This window comes from Thermobia domestica, chromosome 16 (genome assembly GCF_964235325.1).
Source record: "Thermobia domestica chromosome 16, izTheDome1.hap1.1, whole genome shotgun sequence".
Classification (NCBI taxonomy): Eukaryota; Metazoa; Arthropoda; class Insecta; order Zygentoma; family Lepismatidae; genus Thermobia; species Thermobia domestica.
In genome coordinates, this window is record NC_137469.1 from 114366374 (window position 1) to 114379548 (window position 13175).

At 32.9% G+C, this 13175-nt stretch overlaps 1 protein-coding gene across 1 annotated transcript; it reads right to left on the bottom strand.

The window, feature by feature from the left end:
* Positions 1 to 5075: 5075 nt before the first annotated feature.
* On the bottom strand, positions 5076 to 6542 carry LOC145672581 (uncharacterized). Its single transcript, XM_081741742.1, has one exon. It carries the CDS (start codon positions 6540 to 6542, stop codon positions 5076 to 5078), a length of 1467 nt encoding a protein of 488 aa, XP_081597868.1.
* Positions 6543 to 13175: the final 6633 nt, after the last annotated feature.

Here is a 13175-nt window from a genome sequence, read left to right on the forward strand (position 1 = left end):
TAACTGTTATGTCATTTCAACACAGACATAGTAACTATGACGACAAGATTTGCTGCCCCATTTAAAACACTGATCCTATTTATTTGTCTATACAAAATCTTTCTAACCATATAAAATTAAAACATATGACAATCAGTTTCCTTATTATTTCAGGTAGGGTCTATCATTAAGCTAAGTGTGAACGAAAGAAATCAAGGCTCTGTCTTAGCCGCAAGTACATGTGGAACTCACTTACTAGTCTTTGCTGCAGGATATCTGGATTTGATACACAATGGAAACTCATGTAGACTTTGAGTTCTACGTTATGCTGTTGTTTATGTCTTGTTGTTGTAGAGTTGAATTTAGCGTCCCGTTCATCAGCGAGGCTATATATGACGTGAACCTACTGATTAACGTGGAATCCGAACCGTGACCTCTCGCCAGGAATCGAACACGGGTCTTCCACGCCAAAGGCGTGTACACTCACCGCTTAGCCACGAAGGAGCTCTGGTATGACTACTCAGAACCCTCGCTAAAACCTAATTTAAGAAAATTGCGTAGTCTGTTCTAAGTTTCTGAATACTACTTTTTATATTGAAAAAATAAATTTACAGTTCGTGAATTGAAACTAGAGTAAATGTTTCCTCTCTCTTTTTCTTTTTATATTATCGAATGATGAGCTTTTGAAATTGTAATGTCATTGTGTTTTCATATTGTTGATGAAAGAAAACAATAATTTGAAGGGATTTTTTTCTTATTTATGTATTTATTGCAGTTAGTGTAGTCATGTACTTACGACCGACTTTAGTTCTGATTGTCAGGTGGTAGTTTACTGTGCGGTACAGTATAAAATAAACTTTTGATCAATCGTCGGCCCGTTCTTACCGCTGGTCGAATGGATAGCACGTGTGTCTTTGGTGTACAGGGTCCCCGGTTCGATTCCCGATAGGGGAATTTTAATTGACCTAAATGTTTGGGGTCGCGGTGGCTCAGTGCTAGAGCGTTCACCTCCGGTGCTTGGGGTCCCGGGTTCGATCCCAGCCCCTGCCAAGTGAACTTTGTGATAGACAAACACCGTGTGCGTGGGTTTTCTCGTGGTACTCCCGTTTCCTTCCACTTTCTTCATTCCACCATTTCATTCATTACTCATCATCACCGTCTCCTTTAGCCTAACCGGCATAAACGTGGGACGTAAAACTTAAAGATCTCATTTCACTTTTTGAATCGTCGGCCGTTGTTAACAGTTAGTTGCTTGTTTATTGTTCCTAATTAAACATATATTATTTCTAAAATCATTGTACAAACATATAATGTTTTCGAATATAAGATCATAAGCTTCATGACTCGAAATACATTTGTACACTTTCATATTAAAACATTACTTATTTGTGAATCAAGAAGCCTTTTCAGCACTCCTGCACTTCAGCACTTCATTGCTTATTATAGAAAGCATTTTTCCTGGTTTATTTGTATTTTTCTGTATTTTGTAATTTGTAATTTTGTGTTGTAAATAGCCAAAATCGATGAATGAATGAATTCTGTAACGCATCTTCCAATACAAACTACAAATAAATAGCTAATTACTCATGGTAAGGGTTGCCATAATTTTTTGATCTAAAATACGGACAAGCCTTACAAGGACGATCCATCAAAGATACGGTGCCCAAACACAGAATAAATATTTTAAAATTTCTTACCTAAAAATCAACTTTTTATGTTACCGGTATCACACAATTGTTTACTGTAATACTTAAAACACTATTGGAAACCAATGTTCTATCATTTTTTTCATTAACACGAATATAATAAATTATGCCATTAGATTATGTATATCAAATCTAACCAAACGAACCCTGGAATGGAAAAATGAGACACTTCTTAAAAACATAACCTACCTGTTTAATAGTTACTAAAATATAAGTTACTGCAGTGGCGGCGGGACAGTACACTGTCAAAAGAGTAAACCCGTTCTTTCCTGCTGCCACTGTACTGACAGAGGCGAAAGGTCTACTTTGACCAGCGACACACCGGTTGAGAACCAACGTTTTTGTTTCCTTTCGCTATGGACTATCTCTTCATACAATAAGGCACATCATTTTAAAAAATAAGTGTGCTATTCCTACTTTTATCTGGTGTTTAACAGCGATAAGAATTTAGGTTTGTGATTTTTTAAAAGAATGGCTTTTAAATTTTAAAAACTCTACGTTTCACAAGATTTTATAAAGGTTTCGCAGGGAATATTGACAAGCATTATTCAATGTATACTTATGAAGGAAAAGAAAACTTCTTTTTTGACCACAGCTAGGTGAAGAAAGGGAGAATAGAGTCTCAGTAGACAAAACACGTCGCCACGGATATAAATTTATGAGTCACTAAAGCGAGTTCTGTTATCTCCATTTCGTTCTACCAAGTGGGCCATATACACAACTTGACCTTGGGCGATATACAAAACTTGTCCTCTTTCCCCTCGCCCTCCTTCCCTTCGCCCTCCTTCCTCTCACCCTCCTGCCTCTCGCCCCTGAAACCCACGAGCTCAAACTGCGAAGTTTGTTGTTTATACAATCCATATGATTCAGTTTCCGTTCTGTATTAGCTGCAAAGGAATTCTTTTACGCGCACGTGTTTAGCTTTTGAGAAGATGACTTCAACAAGTCTTTGACATCAACAAGAAATTGAAGAAGCAAAATTGAAAAGAAGGGGGTTGGGGGTGTTTTCACCCCAAATTTATCATTTTTTCTAGATTTTTTTGATCTTTGGCGCCACGTGGCGCCCCCTCAGTTTGTACCAAGCATGTCGAAGGACCCAAAAATTATACCGGGAACTTTCCTTAAGAATATAAAAGTGATTTCATAACTTAGTCGCATTTCGTAACGTCAGAAAAAAATGTTTTCTGATACACTGCAATGACATAAATTTTACACATTTTTTGGAATTTGCAAGGTGTCAGAAAATAATTTCATTGTAAGACCTCAACCAAAAAGATTTCCCATTCGGAAGGATGTATGTACATTTTCAATAAAATTCTTTACAAACAAAATTGTAAAGAAGGGGGTTGGGGGTGTTTTCACCCCAAATTTATCATTTTTTCTAGATTTTTTGATCTTTGGCGCCACGTGGCGCCCCCTCAGTTTGTACCAAGCATGTCGAAGGACCCAAAAATTATACCGGGGACTTTCCTTAAGAATATAAAAGTGATTTCATAACTTAGTCGCATTTCGTAACGTCAGAAAAAAATGTTTTCTGATACAATGACATAAATTTTACACATTTTTTTCGAAAGTGCAAGGAGTCAGAAAATAAATTATAGAAACAGTAATATTTCATTCTAAGACCTCAACCAAAAAGATTTCGCATTCGGAAGGATGTACGTACATTTTCAATAAAATTCTTTACAAACAAAATTGTAAAGAAGGGTGTTGGGGGTGTTTTCACCCCAAATTTAGCATTTTTTCTAGATTTTTTAATCTTTGGCGCCACGTGGCGCTCCTCGGTTTGTACCAAGTATATCAAATGACCCCCAAAATTATAGCAGGGACCTTCGGCAACAAAATGATTTTTACTTTATGTCTCTGTACGCAATATAAGTTATTTTAGAAGCTTTTCTTTCATACACTACAAACTGTTAAAAATCATTTAAATTTCCCGCGGTACGGAGAAGCGTACTGCCTGCTGGCCGGCGGTAAAATAAAGGTTATGTATATCAAATCTAACCAAACGAACCCTGGAATGGAAAAATGAGACACTTCTTAAAAACATAACCTACCTGTTTAATAGTTACTAAAATATAAGTTACTGCAGTGGCGGCTGTTGGACGTTGAAAGTGGGGTAGCAAGACATGATCTAAATATTTGCATATCAATGTTAGTTTTCCTGATTGTTTCTAACACTGTTTGACGAAATGTTGTATAACTAATATGATACTATCTTTTTCAGTTAAAGTACCGCAAATCGTATTTCATAGTTTATTAAGTAAATTGACAAGAGCAACAGCAAGAAGGTACCAGCTCTTTGTACTCTTAAACAATGAAAGTGTAAGAAGAGATTTGATTCCTTGCTCATGAACATCTTAAAATTCTGTCTGAAAAATTGTGATCAGATTATTTAACAACGAATTTCCAAAATAAATAGAAAGAATAATATTAATCATAGTAATGAATAATGATGCTTGCTTTCAAAATTTATATTGAAACTGGGGATTAATGAACAACTTAATTTTTAATTTCGCATATGCTATTAAATGTATGTTATTACTCTTAGAAAATGAAAGACAGTAAATACTACAAGCATATGCTACGACATTTAAAGAAATATTTGCTTTTGCAACTTCCCTAAACACGTTCGTTGCCATTCGGTGCAGTTTTCATTTTCTTGGAACACATCAAAACACAACAATACTTGAGTCTCTCCACACTCCAGTTATACAAAATAACCCTAAAACCTAGAATTATGTTGAATTCATTAAATTTAAATTGTATATACACTCGTACTCCTCTTAACACACCACTTCACTGGTATATTACACTACAAAACAATGGTAAAGGTAGTTGTTTCTTATTACGCTGTTTTTAAAATCAATATTCCTTACTTTAGAAAGAAAAGACATTTTAGGAACTTGCAATGTTTGTGCAATTAAAGAATAACTTGTGAAATACTTTTTTTTTGCGAAATGTTCTTTTAATTAGTTTCAAAGCGGCTAACATATCGAGCCCTTGCAAGAAGTAGTAAAAGTATGCTGGAATTGTTGTGCTCCAATAGGTTAATTTTTGGATTATTTTCTGTGAAAATTAAAACGCAATTTCTGTAGTTTGCTCTACTCCACGGGAAGACAACAGTAGTATAGGCGTCTGTACGGACCACTTTTTTTGGACCACTTTTTCAATGATCAAGTTCAAATTTTACGCGTCTGTACGGACCACTTTTTTTTGGACCACTTTTTCAATGATCAAGTTCAAATTTTACGCGTCTGTACGGACCACTGTCTTTGGAGAACATAAACCACACAGAACATAAGAAGACAGAACATAATGACCTTTATGATATATAACCATAAAGGACTTAAATCTAACTAAAACTAAACCTAAATCTAAAACTTAAACCTAATAACCATAAGGTAAAGTATTGATGATATTATCTTTTTCCTTTAAAACAACTCTTTTGTCGTAATCCATTTGAAACTCTTTAGTCACAGGTTTGTTAACTAAATTTTTTGTTCTCTTGTCTCTTGTTATTTGATTATAATTAAGAGTTATGTTCGCTAGTTTTTTGTTAACAACCTTCTTTATGTTTTCACCATTAAGATTCAAAGAGTTCTCATAATTAAGAGTAAATCCTTTAATTTTCATCACAGTTTTGTTTTTATCTGTTTTGTAGTAATAACTCTTTGGACCAGTTGAATACCACTCAGTAATATAAACATCTTTTCCTAACTCATCTGTCCACTCACCAAGGTTACTACCAGTCTTTACTTCTATACCATTAACAATATAAACAATATAATCAGTATCGTAATACGCTACATCTTCACCTAACTTATCCAACATGTCATAAAGTCTTAACCTCGCATGTGCTGTTGTAAAAGTTGCAATGTGAATATTAGTGGAATAAGAATTGTTAACATATACGTCTTTGTATTTATATGAAACTTGAACCATCTCGTCGCTGATAAACAAACATTCAGATATTTCTAATTTGTCATCTAAAAGTAACTCGTACCATCTTCTAACATCTGTAATGTATTCAGTTTGAGTTAAGTTTTGTCTTTGGCCAAACTTTCCCCATAACGAATTTAAACAAATTTTTGCAACTGCTCTCTTACCAGGATTTGCCAATATTTGATCAGGATTTAAATCAATATTCAGTGTGTCTTTAATAGTTTTAATATAATCATCTTTTGTTTGAAAGTCATCTTCCCATGGTGATTTTTCTAATTTGATTTTCATGAAGTCTTTAATGTAACCTCTAAAGAGTTTGTTACTTGTTTTGGGAAAATGTTGAATCTCGTAAATTTCAATTAACTCATAACCTTTCTCTAAAGCTTTATCTAACTCTATAGTTGTCCAAGTACCTGTTATCATTCTTTGTTCGTCACTGTGTGTACACGTCTTAGTTTGATTTATCATACATTGATTACATAAGGGAAACACCAACTTATTAATATTGTTATCTTTAACTGGTAATACAGGATGATACAATTGTTTTGGCGGAAGAACTTTACAAAGTATATAACCAAAGTACTTTTTACACTTGCATTTTTCAGGAGAGATAGACTTTAATGTTGTTGAGTGGCCAATAGGAAATTGATCATAAAACAAAACAGTTGGATACAAGCTGCACACATCGATATATTTCATCTTCTTATTAGTAACTTTTAATTTTGAAGCATTGGTTCTACCACCAAAGAATGCATCTCTGAACTTTAGTTTCTCAATAAGACTAGTTTTTTGAATTAACTGTTTGGCTCTTTTATCTTTTAACCAATCACACTCCCACATTTCTATAAGATTATAACCAGCTTCTTTTATTTGTTGAGATCTTCTTCTTGTTTTCTCATATAGATCTTCCATTGTTTCGTGATTGACATTGTTGATAGTACACTTCTCAAAACATTTGTTGCAGCCATGCCAGAAACAACCGTGATATTGATACACTGTCTTTGTTTTATAATCGTAACCATCAACTTTAGATCCACATATCGTTACTTCTCCATTGTTTAACGCGTGTTTAATATTATTGTTCTTAAAAGAATTTAACCATGCAATAGACTGTTTAGAGTATTTTTCTTTCTTTTCTTCTTTAATAATACCAATTGTGTTTTCTTGTATGTATTTTGATCTATAAATGCCCATACACACACTTGCAATTGTTAAGTATTGAAATGGATCAATGTTTGCTATTTCTAAAAACTGATTTCTTAGTTCTAAACAACCTCTTCTTTAAATATCTACATCCGAATCACAATACTCTCTTAACTCTTTTTTAAAGTCAAACACAATTTTCTTCTCTTCTTTCTTGATGCCACTTAAGAAACGCTTCTCTTTGATCTTTTTTCATGGTACTAATCCCATAGTATTTTGCGTTAGGTATTGGCCCAACATAGTTTTGATTTTCAGGCTTATTAAACAAATGTGGAAAATAACCTTTCTTTAATTCTTTTAGACCAAATGTCTTAGGAAAACTCGATAGTGGTTGTGCTACAAAGTTAATACTATCAATAATTTTTATGTTTGCTTTTGGAATTTCAAGTAACATTAGCTTAGAGCCGTTATATATAGTGTAAGGTTTCAAAGCATTCTTAATGCAGTACTGAAGAACAAAGTACGAATCATAAGCATTGGCATTATGCGCAATACAAGTGTAACCACTATGTTCTTTTGAAACTAACCACTTACAAAAATCGTCATTTGTTTCAAAGTAATATTTGCTACCTTTAAAGTCATGAGCAACTACATAATTAGCTTTATGAATTCCTGTGTCTTGTTGTGCTTCGTAATCAAACCATATATACTTTTCTGTGTAATTACAACTGTTCATTTGTTTAATACTCGACTTTAGAAAGTTCTTAATTATATACTTAAAGTCATCTACTGTTAACTTGTTGTTGTTCCATGCATCATATATCTTTTGAAGTTTCCTCCACTTAGACATGGTTTCGTACATGTTTTTTTCTTTAACAATTTTCTTACCACGATCTTCGATACCATAAGTCTTGTATAGCATAATAAACAAATCTGTAACAGTTAATTCTTTTTTAGCATTACACACACATTCATCATCACTATAACCTTCCTGGCGTTTGTATTGCATGTAACATTTGTGAACGTTTTCTTTAGCTACACAATTACAGTTGATACAGTAGTAATATCCACACTTGTGTTTCTTATATCTTAATAAAATTTTATTACAGCCTTTACACTTATAAACTTCTTTACAAACAACTGAATGGTTATCTTTACATGTTTGGTTATAACAAAATCGATTACAAGCTTCACAATAAATGTTATCAATCTCTTCTTCTTGATGTTTAGGTTGCTTACACATATTACAAATTGGTATAATTCGTATACACGATTTGTGTTTTTCTTTATGATTGTATGCTGTACCACACTTTTCACAATAATAAACACTTCCAATAAAAGCTTGCATGCTGTTAATTGCGTCAAAATGATTTCCACTTTTATATAAATAAATATTCACCTCTTTGTCTTGCCCTGAGTAAATAATAGCGTTCATGTTTTCAGCACATACAACTTTAATTTGAATGTTTAATAGTTCTTCACATTGTTTAATATCGTCTAATGTAAAACCGTCTTCACAGTAGCTCGGTAAACGATTACAAAGTCTCTCAGTTAATTTTGTCTGTATTTTTCTTCCACGTCTTATATCTTTAATGTTTTGTGGTGTTAGCTCTTGATCAAGTATTACATTTGTTTTATACGTTAAGGCTGAAATGATTGCACGTGGACAACACAAATTGTCATTGTTATTGATTTTGGTAATACATCTTTTAGCTTTTTTGTCTTCTGCAAGGTTTAATAATCGTCTGTTTGTTTTACTTCCTCTAGGCATGTTAATGATTTGAATATTAAATGTTGTTTCTTCAATATTGATTGTTTCGTCAGATGTTACAATTCTTTGCACGTGTGTTAATACATTTCTAGCATTTAGTTCAGTTGTTATTGGTGTTGATATTGTTTTAGTCCAAAATCCATCGTTGTGCACAACTCTTATTCTGTCATTCTTTTTAAAATTGGAAGCTTGTTTAGCTTGGTCAATCATATCGTCTACTGCTGTGTGTAATCTTTGTATTGTTTCAGTAAGTGTTTCACCTGTTATATTTGTCAGTTTTATTTTGTAATCTGTTGTATAGGATTTAAATTTTTCATTGTATGTCGGGTCATTAACATTTAAGATCTCGTAATATTTTTTATTTGTAAATAAATCATCATCAAATGGAAATAACTTTTTCAAATGCTTTCGCTTTAACTTTGGTGTATTTTGTGCTATTTCGCTTTCAGAGAACACTTCTTGTTGAAATGGGTATATATTTCTAATCTGCCTTCTGCTTTGTTCATCGTCATGTTGTTTAAGAAGGTCTATCAGTTCTGCTTTTCTTAATCGGGAATATCTTCTGATTCCCCTCTCTTTACATTGGCGTCTTAACTCTACTACAGTAAACTTATTATAATTACTCATCTTATTTATTATATAGAAAATCTTCGTTAGTACTCTTCACCGGGTTATTTCAGTTCATTTTCATTTGTCCTAGTACAACGCTTAACATTGTACACTCCTGCCATTGTCTACATATTAAGCGTTGTATTAGAACACGGCTTTCATGGGATTAACCCATCAAAGTCACATATACACATTTAAAACAATCATTTTTGTAAACTTACTCATCATCATTATCATAATCATCACTACTATATTTGTATTCATCATCACTACTCAAATCAGATGTTTTTTGTTGCATTATTAACAATTCTTTTTCCTTTAACAGTATTTGCTTCTCTAGTAGTGCTGCTAAGAGTTTAAGATCTTCATGAATAAGGCTAAGTCTATCATGTAATAAATCACATTCTTTCTCCATATTTCTTATATAGAAAACCAACAAAAATGAAACTCATACCCTTACCTCTACAAATCTCTTATATTCAAAAACAAATCAACAACAAACTCGTCGTCTTCTTCTTCAATATCCACATGACAACCATACGAAACAACACAGCTGTTTTTTTCTTTGACTTTGTTTAGGAGGTTGACTGAGTTTGGATCTTTGGTTTCTGATAACACTGACATTCTTGGATACTTTTCTTTAAGACACTGAAGTCTTGCTTTGATGTTGCGCTGCTGAACCCTTCCAACCCAATATTTGTATGACTCGTAACGCCTAACCTGATCGTGTTTGTCTGTGTCGTACTTGTCTACTATGTCTTGAAGCTGACCAGCCGTGAAGTTTTTTTAATAATAACTAGTTTGTGTACTTTCCCTGGATCTTCTGTATGTTCTGCAGCTATTGACTTGAGTTTTGATATTTCTTTTGCTTGCTCTTTGTTTTCTATTTTTAATCTTTCCATTACTTGTTTTATCTCTTGTACTCTTGATTGCAATTCTTCTTGGTTTTCTCTATATTGTCTAAAGTCTTTTGTGTAATAGTCGATAATGATTTGATTGCATTTAAGGTAAAACTCAGGAGAAACCCATCGAGATATATCCAAAATCAACTCTTTATATACATATATTCCTCTTATTTCGCTCCATGTTTCACCTTTACCTCCTGTTATTGTTTTGATAATTTGATCCAATATCATGAGAGTAGATAAAATATACTCTATCAGTTCTTTAGAATCTTTATTTTTCAGCCAGTTGTCGAACCTCTTACCGCCGTCTTGACATAACTTAGTAGCGTTGAAGTATCCTGTACTCTTATCTATAATCAACTTGAAATCGCCAAACAGACCATACCAGTAATCATCTTTAATCTGTTCGTAGCAAATATCATTTAGACCAAGTGAACTATCCATAGTACTCTTATTATATAGAAAATGTTGATTTTTAACTTCATTTTCGTTACCAGCTAGCCGGCGCCAGATATCCCGATCGGCTTTGTTTGTTCTAATACAACGCTTCGTACTTTGATGGGTAATCCATAAAAGCAATAGTATATTTAGTTTCTCGTACTTAAATGTCTCTTAACTGAATAAACCTGTCAACAAGATCTATATCACTTAAATCTGTGTTCATATGCGAACCGTGCCAAGTTATTCTATCATCATATTTTTCTTTAGCTCTGTTGTATAAGTTGACAGAGTTTGGATCGTCGACGTTAAGCAGAATACTCATACTTGGATACTTAAGTTTGAGTTGTTTAATCCTACTTTCGTAATTGTATGTTTGTACTCTTCCAACCCAATACTTATATCGTTCTATTCTTTCTTTTTGATCTCGTTCTTCTTCGTCATAGTAAAGGAGTACATTTTCAAGTTGTTCTTTAGTAAGGTTTTTCTTGATAATGAATAGCCTATGTATCTTTCCTGGATCTTCTGTATATGTTGCTGCAACTGTTGTAAGATAATCAACTTTGCTTTCTAGTTCTTGATTGTACAATCGTAATTGCTCCATTTGTTGTTCTATCTCTTCTACTCTTGATTGTAACTCTTCTTGGTCTTCTTGAATCTGCTTAAAGTCTTGTGTGAAATAGTCTTCTATAATGTTACTACATTTATCATAAAAATCGAGCGACAACCATGAAGCTATTTCTAGAAGTATTCTTTTGTAAACATATGTTCCTGAAATTAATAAGTTACCTTTATTCGTACCTTTTGGTTCTATGTAATATGACGATTTTTGCCGGAGCACATCTGCTCCAGCTAATTTTTTATCATAATATTCAAGTAGTTTTGTACTTCGTACTAATCTTAGCCAATCTTTAAATGATTTTCCACCACTCTGACACAACTTGGTAGCATTGAAGTATCCTGTACTCTTATCTATAATCAACTTGAAATCACCGAAGATACCATACCAATAGTTATCTTTGATCTGTTCGTAGCAAATATCGTTTAAACTAGGAAAACTATCCATAGTACTCATATTTATTATATAGAAAATCTTTATTTTTAACTTCATTTTCGTTACCTGCTAATTTGACTTCATATGATGCCTGTTTGAAACCCTCGGAATTCCGATGATTAATCCCAGCCACTTCGAAGTTTGTTGTGTTGTTAATTTTTGATAATTTCCACAGCTTGAATACAAGCGCTGGAAATATGTGTTATGGGGGGTATCGTTTCGTTACCCCCTTATCTCGTTCAAACTATCCTTTTATGGCATAATAACCATAAAAGACAAACATTTATATTTACACTACAACATTACTCTTATCTATCCAACTATTATGTGAATCATCAAACCCTAGCCATTTGACATATACTTTATCACCTTTCTTTCTCAACACCTTTTCTACCAAGTATTCATCCTTATGTTTCGTCTTTAATAGTTCTGGTTCGTAAAATCTACCTTGCACATCTTCTTCTTCTAAATCTTTAATTCTATATGTAGGCGGATTAGATGGAATAACTTCACTAATAACAAATACTTCTGTCGACCAATTAGGTGTATATCCTTTCTCAAATAACCCTTTCGACTTACTTATACGAACATGATCACCTAACTTGTATTTGGGCTTAACACGCTTATATTCTTTTTGATACACTTTCTCCAATACTGCTTGCTCATTCTTCTTGTTAACTTCTATAGGTTTTAAACCAATTGTTCTATGAATTTGATGATTATACTCTTTAACTAGTGTTGGTAATATCTCTATCCATTTGTAGTTCCCTTGTGTTGTGAACCTTTTCCACATGTTCTGCTTAAGCGTTCTATTGAATCTTTCAACCACAGAAGCTTTCTTACCACTATAGGTTGAGTAGTGATTAATCTTATTTTCATCCATCAACTTATTTAACTCTTTATTGTAAAACTCTTTACCTTGATCAGTTTGTAAGTTGCTAGGTTTTCTCGTTCTTAATATGGATTCGAATGCTTTTGTAACATTCTTACCACTCTTATCTTTAACAGGAACAGCAAACGCATATTTCGAGAACACATCTATAATCGTTAGCAAATACTTATAACCTTTATTGATTTTGGAAACACCTTTTAATGCTCCACTATCCATTTCTACAAGATCAGCCTGCCAAAGATCATCGATACCTTTTATAACCACACTTAATCTGTCAAAGTTTTTTCTAGATGGTTTATGAATTTCTTCTATAATGTCTTCTCTAACACCTTTACCTTCTTCTAGTCAATCAGACTTTTTAACGAATTGAGTTTTAGTAACACCACATACAGAACAAATACCTTTCTTTAGATATCTTCCATTCTTTGTTTGTTCAATTCTAATAGTATCTTTCTTCGTATCTGTCGATTTCTTACACTTAACACAATACATCCTGTTTACTATATAGAAAATCAATAACTATCGCTGATTAATATTATGCTATCAACATTCTCACCATCATCATCACTATCTTCGTCTTCTCTTTCTACATGCATAAGAAGCAATAGTAATTTACTATGTTTCAGATCAGAATCTTTAGATGGTCTAACTGCTAAATTATCATTTGTATTAAAGTGCAATGGAAAAGTTTCAACTAGAGAATCATTTAAATATATATCTATATAATACGTAT

Excerpts from the sequence above, each read along its gene's own strand:
- LOC145672581 (XM_081741742.1), bottom strand. The coding sequence starts at position 6,542 with ATGGAAGATCTATATGAGAAAACAAGAAGAAGATCTCAACAAATAAAA.